Source organism: Apteryx rowi, unplaced genomic scaffold (genome assembly GCF_003343035.1).
Source record: "Apteryx rowi isolate R43461 unplaced genomic scaffold, aptRow1 scaffold_370, whole genome shotgun sequence".
NCBI classification, from domain to species: domain Eukaryota; kingdom Metazoa; phylum Chordata; class Aves; order Apterygiformes; family Apterygidae; genus Apteryx; species Apteryx rowi.
The window spans coordinates 142,531-159,540 of NW_020450197.1; the positions used below are offsets into that span (position 1 = coordinate 142,531).

General features: G+C 39.0%; 1 protein-coding gene across 1 annotated transcript in view; it reads left to right on the top strand.

Annotated features, from left to right (window-relative positions):
* The window catches only part of ST8SIA4 (ST8 alpha-N-acetyl-neuraminide alpha-2,8-sialyltransferase 4), a 61,803-nt gene extending 45,886 nt beyond the window's left edge, over positions 1–15,917 (top strand). The window contains exon 6 of the mRNA XM_026073589.1: positions 11,588–15,917. Coding sequence (XP_025929374.1) covers positions 11,588–11,870 — 283 coding nt within the window. The 3' untranslated portion in view covers positions 11,871–15,917. The remainder of the gene's footprint in view (positions 1–11,587) is intronic.
* The last annotated feature ends 1,093 nt before the right edge of the window (positions 15,918–17,010 follow it).

Consider the following 17,010-nt stretch of genomic DNA (forward strand, 5'->3'; position numbering starts at 1 on the left):
TTCCTGCTACCATTTAGGTCAATAGTTAACTGCCACCRGGTGTGTATATATTCGTGGGTTTAGTTTGGATGCGGGGTGCACTTTTTAAGTAAATGCCCTGATCATTCTCATTTACAGTACTTTATGTCACGGAAAGGTCTTAGAGCACATGATTTGCCAGCAAAAATAAGCTGGGGCGGTCCCATAGCGCACCAAGTACACTCAGACTGCAAAGGGGCACTCGCCCCACGGTGCCAGCCGGAAAACAGCTGGGACGTGTGTGGTGTGGCCATCCCCTACGCAGCACCATCCATCTCACCCTACAGAGCAGCTCCTCATGGTCCCCGCTCCTGGCTAACGTAGGTCCAGTCACTGACTGCGTGTGGAGCAGAAACCCAGATAACTTTGGCATAATTTTAAATACTCTTTTGTCCTGCGCATTGTGTATTTGAATGGTGGTCCTATTGTGGAGCGCTGCAAGACAGATGCAATTCTAAAAAATGATTTCCTGCTTTTCATTGTAACATTGATTATGTTGTAGAAGTAAATATAATCCATGGTAAAGACAGAACACTTCCCCCCCTGCCCCGGTAAAAAAAATGAAAGAAGAGGAAAGAAAACAAGCCTAGCTCTAAGGGTCCATAGTCATTACTGGTTTTAAGGATTGATTTCTGGTATGAGGTATCCTGAGACAACAGTATTTGGCTGAAACTGTCTGTTGACTGAAAGATATTACTAATGCATTTGTTAGAGGATAGTATTCTATAGTTTTTATTTTTGCAAGAATTTAAATTCAGTTAATTTTTTAAATGTTTGTTGCTAAAGTATTTAGGCCTCTGTTAGTGCCTGACTTCAGAGACATTTTCTGCATATCAGGGAATACTCATGTAAGAGTTTAAATTATCATGTCAAAAAATATCCCTCAATTTCTAGCAAGCTAATTGCCAGGGCTTTTTCAGACTGAATTCTGAGTTCAAAACATCTGGCAGGCTGTTAGTATGTAAATACCACTGAAATTCAAAGTGTTTCCTCATGTGTAATTTCCTTTGCAGTCCCACATCCCTCATCTTTAAACACAGTTATCTTTAAACATAGTTTAGTTAACTGTGTGTAAGTAAGTCAACTGCACTATCCACATGAGATTTACTTCTTGTAGGAAGGGTTACAGAGGAGGCCCTTCACTGATACTCTCCTTTAAGGGAAATCAATATGTACCTAAATTTCAAACCATGTTTTGTTTATCAGGATTTCCTAGCGTATTTAGGTTTTCAAAAGAGCTACTGATGTAAAAAAGATTTAGAAGTATAGTAAACATCCTTTTTTTTTGCTCTCAGAGTATCTACACTTGGATATTGTCTAAATAATGTTAACAGTAATATTTGTATGAGTAACCAAAAAAGTTACATTGCCAGTTTGATCATTAGGATTTTGCTTGTGGAATGAAAGCAATACACTTCCAATCACACATTAACTGTCTTTTGAAAAAAGACATCACTTTTTTACTTTGACATGTTTATCATTTTGGAAGTCACATCGTTCTCTTTTCACAGAAGCAGTTGGAGACATTTCTTGTTAGTGCTACGCACAACTTGCTATTGCAAAAGAAAAGATACACAGGGCAAAACAAAAGATACACAGGCTGGGACTAGTATCGCTGCACTCCTGGTGTTTTCACTTAGCCTATTGATTGAAATTTAATGTAAGATATTATTTTACAGTCTGGTTCTTTAGGGGCCTTCTAGGAGAGACTAATACACTATTGCTTACATTAATGCTAGCTAGTCTCATTAATGAAATCTAAAGTGAACTAGCTATTAAATCATGGTTTCCTTTCTCATGTAAAGTCTTTTTGAAGAGAATTATAACTGCTTTTTGAAATATACACAGATAAGTATTCCAGCTGTCTCTGTAGGTTAATTGCAGCACTTGGATTGTGTTGTATTGACTAGCAATAAATATGTATTGTTTGTTGCTTAAATGTGGGTTCATTTTATTTTCTTTTTTGTTCTTTGAGGTTTGTAACTCCTGTTGCTTAAGCCCCTTCTGCAGGGGTTTACTACCTGAGTGAGGCTCAGCTTCTTCAAAAAGGAGGGCATTTCTAACAGCAACCTCAACATTTCTTGGAAATTTCAGAGTATTTTTTAAAAAGCTTTTCCTTCTCAGCTAAGAGTCGTTGGTCTAGCTACTCTTAGTAGGTTTTGAATGGATTTATACCCACGTGAATATTTAGGCATTTAAAATCTTCTGTAAGAACAAGATAACAGACAAAAATACTTTAAGCTTTAAACAACAAAAAATACTTTGATTTGTAAATAGCATACAATTTTGTTTCCACTGGTTATTCCTGAGGCCTGAAAGACCGTTTGCATTAACCAGTTTCACAGATCTGTACCCCATAATAGTGTGAAAACAAAAGAGCATTTACAAGTTTCCTAGCTAAGTAAGAGCAGTGAYCTGGCTGCAGCTGAAAGATCCCTCATACGAGCAGTTTGGTGCAGAGGTGTAAGTGTTTAGGGGAATGCCACAGATATTTCTAAAATCTAGAATTTTTGGCATAAATTTTAATTTTTGTTGCCACTCCAGAATGCTTCACTCATGACAGCGGCGAGCAGGGTGCCGTGTAGCTCTCCGCGGGCTTTGTGAGGGTCTGGGCAACGTGTCCTTCTCCCTGACTTGTCACAGAGCTTAGTCTAGTAGATGTGCTTTGAGAAGGTCCTGGGCCTGTTAAAAACAGATGCTCCAGCCACTGCTGCTCTCTTTACGGTGTTCCTGAACTAGAAGGCAAATGGTGACTCCCGGTCTCCTTTTGTACCACAGCACAGGGTACAGGGCATTTGCAGAGGATAGGAGAGCCTAAACTTTCTTCCTCCCCCTTGTGAGAAGGTTCATGCCCACATTTTCCGCAGTCATGCTCCACCGCAAATCGGAGGGCTTTTCTGGGAAAGGGCCTTTGTCTCTCCATCCTGCTGGAATGCTGCTGCTTTAAAATCAGCAAAATCTGTGGACAATTCAGGAGGTGCTTGTCGAGGAAAGGAGAGTCAAGGGCTCTGCAGCATGGACTGATTATATGATGGTTAAACAGAAAAAGTTGATGTGTTTGGCCTATGGCTGTGGAGGATTCCATCTGTGACACCAAAATCTTTTGTTTGTCTGAGCAAAGAGTTCATATGGCTTAACTGGTCTTAACTGTGGCAACCTTTCTTAATTCACTGGCAGAAGAAGCACAATGTTGCTATATCCTGGAGCCTTCTTATATTGAGGTGATCTTCAATACATTGATTAAATCTGCTTTAAGAGAAGATTATGCTAGAGCAATGGTGCAGAGCAGAATAGTCTCCTATAGCAGGGAAGCTGAACTCTTTTGTTTTAAGACAGTTAAAACTGAGCTTCAATATGTTTTCAATTATTTTGCCACAGCCAGTAGATGGTGCTCAAAACAGCTTGCATTCTCCAGTGGCAGTTGTGCTGAATGGCCACCTGCGGGCCATGCTCATGCTTAGCTGTAGCACTACAGGGTATGGATGTATCCTGTACCGTGATTGTGTTTGCCCTTATGTTACTGGTTCTTCTTTTACTGTTCTAAGGAACAGAAACGTTGCCATCTTGAGTCCCATCTCTTGAGTGGTCTTCAGAATTGGCTTTATAAACAAGAATGTGAATTTACTTATCAGAGCAAAATGAAGGGATAATAGGAGAAAAAAGTTTACATCCATGCAGTGAATTCAGCTTGCTAAAAGGAGAGTGACAATTTTAGTAAGTGTTTCTACTCTTCATAAAGTGCATTATTCCTTTTGATGAAATAGTTGTTGTGTATGCTGTTTCAAAATATTGTATATTGAAAACTGCAAAGTAGATATTATGTAAATACTCCACAGTATTTCTTGGCTGGCTGTCACTCTCTCAATGTAAGTGTTCACAATTTAATTTTTTCATACTCTAGATTTCCTGTACAGCCTCCTGCCTAATGCATATCTCAGTAGGGGCTGGAGAAATAGAAATTTTTAGCTACTACATTCACATAAGTTGAGATGGTCAGATGAAGGGTTGTTCGTAATGTTCACGTGATTAATCGCACTAAAGACATGAAAGTGTAGGAAAGTGGAACAGGGCACCAGAGGATGCTTTATCCTTTCTGAGTCTGAAGAGGTTATTTTAGCTGACACCTTACAGAGAACTAGATAAATAAATTGAACAGGAAACCTGCCTCACTGAAGACAGTGGAAGTTTAGCCTTTGACCCCAGAGAGGTCTAAGTCAGACCTTGTGTGGTCCAACATTTCTGACTCAGGAGTAAATATATAATAAAATTGACAGTCTCAGCATAGTTTTATAGCAAGGTGTACAATGTTTCTGTGACAAGACTTCTGCGACTCTTTCTTTGATGTCCTGTTCCATTTTTATACATACTGTCTAAAGCAGACACTGGATCCAAGATCATAAAAGTGGCCTTTTACATTAGACCCCTCAGTCCTAGTGCTGACAGGTGCCAGCATGGATGCTTAGCACAAAAGTCAGAGAGGAAGGAGGTGTCGAGTGGTCATCCCGTGGTACGCGCGCCAGTGGTCAGCTGCTTAGCTGGCCCCTGAGAAGGAGCTTCATCCAGACCACTGCGTTTGTGAACTCCACCCATTTGTCTCTTTGTAATCATTTCAACCATTGTCATCCAAAAAATCAGCAATGCAATGAATTCCAAACTTTGGTGGTGCGGTGTGTGAAAAGGTATTTCCATCTGTTTATTTTGGACCTACTACTGAATAATTCCACTGAGTCCGTAGTTCTTGTGTTACAGTAGTAATTACATCCCTGTTCACCTTCTCTACATACTACATAACTTTAGAGCTTTTTGTCGTATCCCCACTTAGTTGTCACTTTTGCAGGCTATTCTGTTTTCTCTCTCCTGCTACAGGAGTTGCTTTATTTTTCTGATAAGACTGTCAGAAGACGATGTTGCCTTTCTCTGTATCTTGTCTAGCTCGGCAGTACTTTTTGAGAGGGTGATGGGGACAATATACAGTTTCTAGCTGATGAAGGTTTCTTGAGTAACTCTGAGGTTTTTTGTCTTCTTTCTCACAATCTTTTCCCCGTTTATGTTAATATTTTATTTTTTTGTATATCATGTGATATTTCTCAGAAAGGTCATTTAAAAAATACTCTCTCCATTTGGTGGCTGYGGAAGGAGCAGAATTTCAGTGACAGGCAAGTGTGTATGAGTGGGTTTACATGGAGACCAGCCTGCCGCTCTGAGTACAGTTTGGTATGTAATCTTTCAGAGCGATTCAGAGTTATAAACATGTATGTGCTTTCTCAGATTCAGTCCTGTCCAGGTGAAGTAGTTAAAAGTCTATTGAAATAAGCTTGACCAGATTCAGATCTCATTTGTGCTGAGTAATTCTAGGGAAGTTGATATGCAGATATGGTAAGTAAAGGTGTTATATATGCTAAATTATCTGATTTTTGAATGTAGCCCATCATGGCAGCTTCTTCTGTATCTCAGACAATACATATCATTTTGAGTACAGCCTTGGGAAAGCGCATATCATGTTTTAATTTAGTCAGAAGTAATGATGTGTTTCACCATAGCAGAGTAAACAATTGTCATTCAAATTCCCTAGTATCCACTTAATGTAATGATGATTGATACCAATCATTCCCTATATTACTCATTGTAGTAGAATCTTGTCAGAAGATCATGTCATCTTTTTTTAAAACAAATGTCTGTATTTTTTGTGTGTTTATTTGAATTTAATTTTTGTCGATAGCTGCAAGAGGTCATTATCCTATAGCAACATGCTATTCAATTAACATTTCCTCTGAAGTCATGCTGGTAATAATACATTCTGTTTTATAAATGTAAAAGTATCTTGCTAATTATAGGTGGAAGTTTGCTGGTTTTTGACTGCAGATTAAACCATAGGTAATATTTTGATCTGGCAGCCTGAAATGTTGGGGTGCCATAAACGCTAAGTATCAAAGCAGTGTCATCTATTAATACTGATTAATGGGTGTGTAAAATTGATATATCTCACATTCATTAGGCCAGACTTTTTTACATCTTCAGTTTAATTGCTTTTCTTACAGTGTTCTTCCTTGCTGCTCTGACTCCTTTCCTTCATGGTTCTGTTCATTTTTCCACATCATTACAAATTACACTAATTTACGGCTTACTCAAGCCTTGAGACCAATGTACAGTGCACCTCCTTTGTAACTGGTACGGCATCTATTGTAACTGTTTCAGGGCCCAGTAACATAGAATTGGGTACAGCTATTGAAGTGTTGTACATGCAATTGGGGGTAATCATTTTGCCAGAAGATTTATTGCCTGATCAAAGAAGGAATGTTTTCTGTTATATTCAGATCATGCTCTATTTTTCATTTGGCTTCACTTTATTTCAAATTTCTTACATGCAGGGTTGAGTTAAATAGTTAGAGCTCAACTGAGGTTAAGAAAGATGAATGTTTGTGAGGACTGGAAGACATTAGTAAAATGTTCCAAAAAAACATATATATAATACTCAAATGTAGATTTAGAAAGTCCTGAGATCAGACAGCCTGAGAGACTTTGACTTCAGTAGAAACGCTTAATTTCTAATGTGATTCCATTGATTCTGATAGGAGTGCAGCAAGTGTGGGACTGGAATTCCCTGTCAGAGAGAAGTTATTTCCAATTTCTGCTTCTCTACTTGGAGCAGAAAGCCCCCTTACAGCTCTGGGGGTGGCAGGAATTGGCATGCAAATCTCTCAAATTACAGACATGTTACAATAAATGTATCAGCAGTTTACCCTGTGGACTCATATGCAGCTTAGGACCATTTCCAACCTCCACATGCCACCCTGAAGAAGTGGCACCTTACCAGTTTTCGCTAGCCTGTGCAGGTAATTATCTCTGCATAAGCCATGCAGTAACTTACATTTCTTGTTTACTGAATTCTGTCTTTTTTTCTTGTCTATTCTGTCAAGCTTATTTTGTGTTTTGAGTCTTATCCTCCACTTCCCTCCCGCCCCCCATGGTATATGCATTCATTTCAGTAATGTTTCATTACTGAAACTGTTTCATTACTGCATTACATGCTGTTGGACCATTGCATTGCCATTGCCTACAACCAGACCCAAGGCACAGCTTTGCAGAGCCTCTCAATATGCAACTTTCTATTCACTGAGAACTACTGATAACTGCAACTGATTATAGTTTTCAAGCCACTTTTTCTCCTAGATAGTAGGAAACTGTAGTATTTTCCTACTAAGTAGTGTTTTTTGGCTTGCTTATGAAAGTATGAAAGCAAGCTACCACAAGAAAATGTCAAAATCTTTCCATTTCTAACAATAGGAATTATAATTTATTGTTTGTTGTCAGTGTGAATAAGAACAGAACACAATCTTATCTTTTGCTTGCTCCAAATTTAAAAGGAACTTGCATTAAGAAGAGAGGATTGTGCATCTTGACTAAGTTCAGCTGGCAAAACAACGGAGCATTTTGCAAACCCCCTCCAATGTGTGGAGGAGGGGTGTGCAGCGGGTGCCATATGCCTGAAAGCCAGGCTTGCGGCACTGTCTCCTGCACTGTTGTTGTATCTGGGTGGGCCAGCACGGGCCGTAGGAGATGCAGCAGGGAGAGAGGCATGGTCGGCGCGTCGAGGGGAGCATCACCCCCCTCTCCTCTGCCCCAGAGAGACCGCCGCGGGCGTACTGCGTCCCATTATGAGCCCTCTAATATAGGAAAGGCATTGACCGAGTGGAGTGAGGTGAGCTGGGTAGGAAAACATGTGAGTGTCTTATTTATGGCGTGGAACTACATGTAAAAAACCTAGGTGTCAGTAAGATAATAGCATTACAAAGGAAGGCCCAAACATTTTCCTTATACCTAAAGTATTTGGAAGTATTAAGATAATGCTGGCACAAATCTGTTATTGACAACACCTGTCTCCAACTTTAATGGAAACATTGAAAAATGTCTTTCAGAGTACATTATTTTTATTTTTGTCTGTAACATATAGTGAAACATGAAGGAGAGCATTCTTCAAATTTTAAAATTGTGTGAAATCTTTTTGAAATGTAGTGAAATCTGTATTGAATTGTTTGCCAAGTAGAGGATTGTAGAGAAGAGATCCATGTTTGGATGGAAGAGGCAGTCTAGAGAGGTGTGGCTGTGACTTACTGCACAACACCTCCGATGCCAGATAAAAACTTTGCAGAGGCAAAGAGACTTGGACTGGGATGAGGAGCTGAGATGCCATCAGACAGGACTGGCACGAGTTTGAAGAGAGGAGTGGGAGCAGAGGGCCATGGGTAGAGAAGCCAGCGCCCACGCGAGCCCGCCTACTCACCAGGGATAGAGAGAGCCTCAGCCCTCCTCTGCTGCCAGCGGTGTCCTTTCCCYGCCTCTAATTTTACAATGCATAGTGCTATTTTTAGTTACCTGGTTGCAATCCTGGCGATAATTCTGTGTAATTTTATAACAATTGAGGACATGAACCAACCTAAATCCATTAGGTGATAAACTGACCTCTCTTTCATTTTAAGTAGTTCACCAAACTCTCTGTTCTTGCTTGGGTTTTTGATGGCTTTTTTTAGTGGTGTGTATTTCAGTTACCATGGGAGGTTTATTTTTAACTTGGATAAGTTCAGTAATCTGCTTTACAGCATGGCCCCACAAAACATTTGTTGTAGCGTGAAACCAAGTGACTGGGGCAACAAGGTGGGACAGGAGCTGTCTCACTCCTGCAGCGGTGCATGATGTGACTACACCCTGCCACGCATGGGCTTAACGGTGCTTAAACAGTGATGCTTAAACAGGAGACTCTGTTGTCCAAAACTGGCGAGATGCACCTATCCCTTTGTAGATTTAGCCTTATTTGTATATCCAATCGAGGAATTGCTAAAAATCTGCCTTAACTAGTTTCATGTTAGAGTAGCTACTTGAATCACTAAAACGATTATACATGTATTTCAGGACCAAAATCACAGAGGCTTACTACACCACATGGTCATTTTATCAATTCAAGCAGAGGTTGGGAGCCAGGGATTTGCGCAGATGAGATGTGCTGCAGGAAGATTTAAGCTTCAGCCTGAAGCCTTAAATGCCTCTAACCATTTCATTCATTGCATTACTTGGCTTCTTTTCATCTGTAGCAGAATTGATCTCAAGTTGCCAAATCTCAATAGTAAATACAGCCAATACCATACTTTGAGTATAGGTTTGGTTATCTTTTTCATTTGTAAGAGAAACCCAGCAGTCACATTTCTCTTCTGTATGATTTCTGAGCATGACAAGCAGTAGAAGATTTGCTTTTAAAGTATAAAACCTTGATAAGCTCTAATGTGCTAGTGTTTTTCATGACATCTTTAATACATATTCCTGCACACAAATGCTCAGTAAAAAATTGTTATAATTTCCTTTTCAAATATTTTGATCTGCCTGTTTGCTGTTAATTTAGTTCTCAACAGTGATCAGCCTATTCCTGTAAGGTTGAATTCACCATGGATGATACTGTTTGTGTGAGGTCACTACTGTAACAGTTGTGTCAGGTCTGATTACTGTTTGGCTAGAGACAGTCGTGTAGATGGCTGGCTGCGTGTGGTTACAGTGGGAACCAATTTACTTTTGAAGAGGCAAATATCTGTTTCTGTTAAAATTAAGTTATTGGGTTTCAGGTTCAGTCTGTTCTGCTTTATCTGTCATATGAAGTACTAAAAGTGGTCAGATTTAGTTTTTCAATAAGTTTTCTACAAGTGAAAATGGAAAAAAAGAAAGATCTAAAATTAGAGTTTCTCCTTTGACTTGCCTTGTTTTAAAATGCCAGTTCAGTTTTCTGAGCTGAAAGCAAACTGCTTAGCATTGTGTCTCAGAAGTTTCTCCCATCTGAAAACTTAGGTTTATGTACCCACTGAAGAAAATGGTGTGCAATACATTTGTCCTTTGCACACTTAAGCTTTCCCTATTGCATTTGCTTTTTTAATATGCTTTTACCATCCTGCTTTTTATGGCCAAACAAAATTCTGAGTCATTCCCTCTGTTGGCTTTGGAGAAGCAACCCTGCAGCCTAGAACTGCTTCCCACTTGCACAGTCCCTCAGCTTTCAAAAAAGAAACAGTACAATGGAAAAATTTTCTCTTTCAGGCGTATATGTTTCTGTGATTCAAAGACATCAGCCTTTAGGCAGTGTGGTTTCGGCAAGGCGTGAAACTGAAAAGGCCAGTTTCAACAGGATAGTTATTTTTAGTGTTGTACAGCATCTGAGGCTTTTAAGACACTTTAATGCTAGTTTGATTAAAGATTTATTTTTTACCATCCTTTCTCATACTAATGAATAGATGTTCCCAGGAATCATCATATCACTAAATGCCTTTAAAAAAACACAGTTGTATACTCACAGCTCCAACCCTATGGGAACCCTATTTAAATTTAACACAAAGACCCTGGGCTAGTGAGGCTAATCTGGCTTGACCCCTCTCTAAGCAGTGGTAGAAGCAATTTGGTGCGTACAACTAATTAAGCATATAGTGAGACAATACAATGATTTAGGTTTGGGTGGCAATGCTATGTAAGGATTTGTTCATCTTCCGTACCTGCAGCTTCTTCTTCCCTGCATTGGACCAATGCAACTGTGTGTATGGCTGCTCTTTTCACTGTATCAGCAGGATGATCCAGGTTTATGTTTCTAAATACCCATCTTTATTTCTRTAGAGTGTTAACAAACTATTGAATCAGACTTGGGAGAAGTGCTTCAGCAGTGCTGACACTATTTTAATGAAGTCTTATTTCTAAGGGTTGGGGACATAAAACAGTGTTGGTGGCAATTTTCAAAGGTGCCGATGTGAGTTACATGCCAGGATCCTGTGCACTTCCCATGTGCCATATGTACCTAACCACCATTTGCGTCTTTGGAAACTCCCTGAGGCTTCTAAACCCGTGATTAGACATGTTGTCACTGGCTCAGGAAAAGAGCAGTCCCATAGCTTTGGTGGGATATGTGTACTAGTCAGTACAAAACCAAACTACTCTAAAGTTACCAAATAAGGTTTTGCTTTTGCAGAAGCTGTCACTAGCAAATAGGAAACTTTAAGTACCTATTCACAAGCAAAATAAATAAGGCTTCAGGTTTTTTTTACTTCCGAAAGTTATATTCTTATGTATTGTATTATTATTTCCATTCACTTTCTATTTAGATGAGTGATCTGTGAAATAATCACTATGTCARTCAAATATCAGCGTAGGGCTGATTTGATGAGGTAGATCAGATACTGCAAGAGATCAAGGTTTTTTGCAAGAGTCTGTGTTCCCTGATTGCTGAACTGAGGAGAGGAACTGCCTTTTTCCTGCACTTGCAAGTTCTTGGTAGGGTGAGAGCCTGAACTCAGATCCTCATTTGGCTAACTTTTCTTCAGCTTTGTGTTAAATAGATCTCACTTCTATATTTCTTTTAGGTGGAATAAATGTGTGCCAATACCAGTGTTACCATTTAGGGTCTTACTTCTGTTGCTCAACTTTTTTTTTAAACGTATAAAATGTCTGCCTAAATAAATGAATAGCTAAAACGAGTTTACTTCACACAGTTTATTCACATCAAGTTGTTTGCATGTTTCTTGACATACTTTTCTTGGTTTCTTTGCAGCTATTGGCTGACAAACAAGGTACACATCAAGCGACCCAGCACCGGTCTCCTCATGTATACGCTCGCCACCAGATTTTGTGATGAAATTCACCTGTATGGATTTTGGCCATTCCCAAAAGATTTACRTGGAAAACCAGTCAAATATCATTATTACGATGATCTAAAGTATCGGTACTTTTCTAATGCCAGCCCTCATAGGATGCCACTAGAGTTTAAAACTTTATATGTACTACATAACAGAGGAGCACTTAAACTAACAACAGGGAAATGTGTACAGCAATAAAGCACATGTAAAGTACAATAAGAAGTCCAGAATATGCACTTCATCATAAAGATGTTGTGGAACGGCAATGGGATCCTAGTGAGGATATATTTCAATACCCGCTAAGCCATTGGAAAAAGGGGTTTTATCAGAAGTACATAACCAGCTACTATACCTGTAAAGTGCTATAAAACTAAGCTATCTTGACTGCAAGGGTTCAAGTAAGTGCCACTTTCACTAAGAACAAAGCTTGAATGTATACTCAGTAGTGTTTACAGGACCCAGTGATACATTCATCATGAATTGAAGAAGAAACAAATAGCCTGCTTATTGCTGACTTGCCACTGTGGCCAGAGAGCTTATCAAAGAAATCCCCGGTGGATGCGGTAGTTTCTTGAGGAAATACGCCAGGCTTCGGCAGAGAAGGTCATGATGGGATTGCGCAGAGAAAGCGAAGTCCGTAAGATCAAACAGATCAAGCAAATGCCTTCAGTCAGGGGACTGTTTCTGATCTTGTATTATAACCTCAGCTTTTGTTGCTGTTTTTCTTATTGTCGTTGGTTGGGTTTTGTTGCTCTTGGGTATTGGAACCCCTCAAGGATTTTGAGGACATTATGAATAATTAAAAGTATGTATCTTAAGGAATTGTCTTAGGAGAAAAAGATTCGTAAGGGAGGGAGGCTGGAGGGAAACATCAAATACTTTATCAGTTGTCATTGTGTTGTAACCTGCTGTCACACAGCTCTCAACCTCCCAGATTGTTTTTTTAGCTACAGCTGTCAGTACCCACTACATGGAACCACTCAGAGATTGGTCACTTTGAGCCTTTTTTAAAGAGAGGTTTTTCAGTTTTATTCGGATCTGAAGACTCACTTAACAAAAAGGTGCCCTTATTTTTGGTACCAAAGATTATTCTTATTTTTTATACACATTTTTTCCTTTTCTTGAAGAAATGGTATACATTTCATATGATGTTTCTTTGCTGCTGAAGGAAACATTTTCTGGATCTTTTATTTGCAGTAATTTATATTGTTTAAATTGTTTGCATGAGGCATCTCAGACAAAGCCTCTGTACTGACTTTGCCTGTAGAGTTTTATTCTTCAGAAAAATCTGCAGGAGCAGAGAGAGTATCTCATACATTCAAATATATATGATTTTTATTCCTAATTGAAAGGAAAACAAGAAGTTTAGAGGAACACAGCTGACATATTGGAACATACTAAAAGAAAAAAGACCTAGCCAACTAAATGAAAAATAAAGGAACTGTAGAACAAACAGTTCTTTCAAAACTTAAATTTCTCGTGGTGTTGGATAATACATCTCTCTAATATACCTCCTTTGTATCAGCTTGATGTAGGGATGTATAATTGACTGAAATAACACAGAGCTGTATTATCTCACATTGATTTTTCTGAGCAGCATTCTTTTTGTTTATTCACAAAACCAACAATTCTTTTGCTCTCTCCTTTCAGAAAAGAGAAGAAGAAATTGGAGGAGTGAGGGGAGGGCAGAGAGTCAGTACGATGTACACAAAGGTACAAAACCTGTGTGCGTACGGTTTGTTTTAGCTCTACAGGAGCAGGTAAAGGAGGCCACCTGGTTCCACCGTTTTCATAGCAGGCTAGGCTAAGGAGGAGGCATGCAGATACAACATATGGGTATTTTCCCGTTATGTTTTCAGCTCTAGGATASGTCCTCATCTCCAAATATTATATCCACTGTACATACCAAACCTTGAGCTAGCTTGGAGAATTTCATGCGTAGCACAAAACTCAAGAACATTTAGCAGTTAAAAAAATGCCACTTTTTAGCCATGTTTCCTCTTAAGTTCACATATGCATGACTAGAGGTCTGTGATTATGCGAATTTAGTAGCCTAAATCACCGACTTGCAGCCCGTTTTGGTAGATGCTGATGTGAAATAGAAAGCCATCCTGCCATAGCTAAGAAACGGTAACAGTCTCCTGTTCACCAGTCTCTCCGACCCAGGACAATTTACTTTGGCTGTATGCCAAGGTGTGGGACACAGTCCTAATCTGATCAGCATTGAAACCAAGGCATCACTAGGAACTAAATAGCAATTCAGACTGGAATGTATTTAATTTGTTGGTGATCATCCACAGAGTGTTATATGTACACTGTGTAAGCTTGCAGTTTAAGACAAGGACATTTGCTTGGTGAAAGGTGTGTGTATTCCTATTCTTTCTGTTAGGGTTTTGCTGCTGTTGTTTGTTTTTTTCTGACATATTTTGTATACACTGATTGACTTTCTATTGAGATAAAGGGTTCACAGATGTCAGTCTCACAGAAGCTCAGAGAAGTGCATGTTTAGCTTTATCTGTTCCTCTGGGAATGTGCTCTCTTCTTTGCTCCACTGTCAGGCCATCAACAAAAAGGGAATTCACGTTGACTACAATATGAACTGACAGGTGTTTTTTTCACCTCAGGGAAGGTTTTAATACACCAATATGATTATTTCTCTGAGAGCAAAGTAGATGGAGACACTATAATTCCTCTGGTAGTAAAAAAAAAAATTACTTTTGTAACTGAATAAATGAAAACAAGGAGACGTTAATGGTGAGGGATAGATGAGGGAGGGTGCCTTTAGAAGTCAGCAAATGAAGGATGGAGAAAAGACCTGCCTGCAAGGGTCACATCTGATACTCTGTGGGTGAGGTTAGCTGCAGTGCACAAGCCATGGAGTCCAAAATCCCACCCTATCACTAAGTCTGGTCCAATGGGGCAGTTCAGGGCAAGTTTTCTCAGACTTGGTTTTGTGCAGGCCATGACAGCAGCACCTCCTTCCAAGGCAACAGTAGCTTACCCGGACCTTCTCAAAGCTGGCCCTCGCCCTCGGTTCCTGCATGCTTTCCACCTTTGTATTGCACACGGCCGGCACCGCCAGCCCCAGCCCTCATTCCCAACCCTTGGCCATGCTCACCTTCCCCTCTGGCTGGGACCTGGTCCGATCTCCTCGCTGAGAGTAGATGCCTCCTTCCTGACCCATGGCACAGGTCAGGTGTGCTTTACTGTAATTATCCCTCTTATCATCCAACACTATCGGTGACTAATACAAAATAGCTAGAATAAAAAGAAGGATCCCAGATGTTATAATGATATCTGTCTTGGTGAGGATCAACTGAGGGGTACCCTTTGACTGAGTATTCCTCAAATTTATCCTCAAGAATGTCATATCAATTGCCAGCCATGGTTCCTAGAAGTATGCTAAAGATAAGAACAGGGAGCTACATCAAGACAGCAGACTGTATATTTTTCCAGTTCTCTTGGCAGCTCTACATTGAAGAATTTGATTTCATTCAGGTAAATTTATTGTGAATTGTTTATTAACGTATATGTTAATGTTTCTGTGCAAGAGACTCTTTCTCATATTTCATAAAAATTATAGATAAATATATTTGATGGTTAAGTTTTCAGCTTTGGGACAATTCTTTCTCCCTCAGCTCTGAGCCACTCTTCAGATTTAAAATCTACTGAACCTTTCAAACTTTGTCTGGTTTACACGATCTGATATGTAATAAGAAACCAGGCCTCATTTAATAAATACTGTACCATTCTTTTGTTAAAGAATAAAATCAACACATACTTGAGGTCAGCACCTTTTTTTTAACTGACTGCAATTTGAAGAAAAGCCGATGTGGGTTCAGTACGTTTTTTAGTGTTTGATCTGGCAGTGCTGAGCGCTCCTTACTCACAGCGACTTTACTGGGAGTGACGTGTCCAGAACTTAGGTGGGCATCTAGATTGGCATCTTTCAGGATCTGACTCTTAAATTGCACATTACTATTTATTTTTAAGAGCACTGTTACTTTGTGTAGGGAAAAGCACAATTGTTCTAAATGTAGATAAAATAAAGAAAGAGAGTTTACAGAGAGCATCATTCCTGCACAGTACTATTGCTACTGAGCATATGTAATACCATTTCTGTGATTTAAAGTATTGATATGTATTCTGTCAGGATTGTCATGTCTGACACTGTTTAATATTATTTCATGTACAGCTTTGGGGTATTGTTTTATTATTTGTACAATTATAAAATAAACACTTTTTTCATTTTTTCTGCTATATTCTGTTCATATTCCTTTGTAATTTGTTTGGCATTGATTTTATTTTCATGTGGTAAGATTTTTAAATTATGTACTAATACGATCTATTAGAAAATGTTTAAAGTAGTTCATAGGAGAGCAAAACTTAGCCAATGCGGGCTAGAATTAACCTCTGTTTACACTTCTGAATTTAAAAGAAAATGAAAAAATAGGCTGTAGAAATCATATACAACATTCCATACAATACTTTAAAGCCTATGCAGTCAATAGCAAATTTCTAAACCTATACCAGCCATGCTGCAAAAACAAGTATACAACTCTGCCCTGCCTATAAAAACTCGGGTAAAAATTGCTATTCCATAATGAATTTGATATTTTTATTCTATAATTGCAGATTCAGCCTTTGCACACTGTTGGAACTAGTGTATAATTTGAGAATGCCATGAAAGTCAATATTTTGCTGAGCTCTGTTCTTTTCCATGGCACAGAAACAAGACACTGTATTTTACTGAATCCTGCCTATAGTTCTCTAATATTAATTAGGTTATCTTAAATGGCTATCAGGTTTTTTGGGGAAAGTGCTGTCTTTTAATTACTTATTACCATGAAAATATATGCATATAATTCATGATTAGTAACTGTGTCCATGAAAAATTCTTGCACTGTAATGAAGACCTACTTACACTGGAAAACTTCAGCTGTGCTTTCTTCCGCAGCCTTTAACAATGGCCTTGCTGGCTCCTCCTTTTTATATTCATTTTCTGCTGTCTTATCCTCTGTCTTTCATGTCCCCAAACAAATGCATACGTAAATCAAGGAGAGGCTTCCAGCATTCTCTTACTGCAAAACTTTAAAGACATTAGACATGATTTAAGTGCTTCTTCTGAGCTTTAAGAAACCCGATTAACAATATGAAAGACTATTCTTCCAAAGAGTCTGGCCAAAGGAAGCATAATTTCCACTTCCAGTTTAATTGTCCGTTTGTGGCACTCAGATGATAATAGAGCTGGCCAAGCACTTGGATAGCTAGATAACACAGTGGACATGCTGTGATCCCAAAGGAGAGGAAAAAAAAGTGTTTTCTGAAGACTAAAATG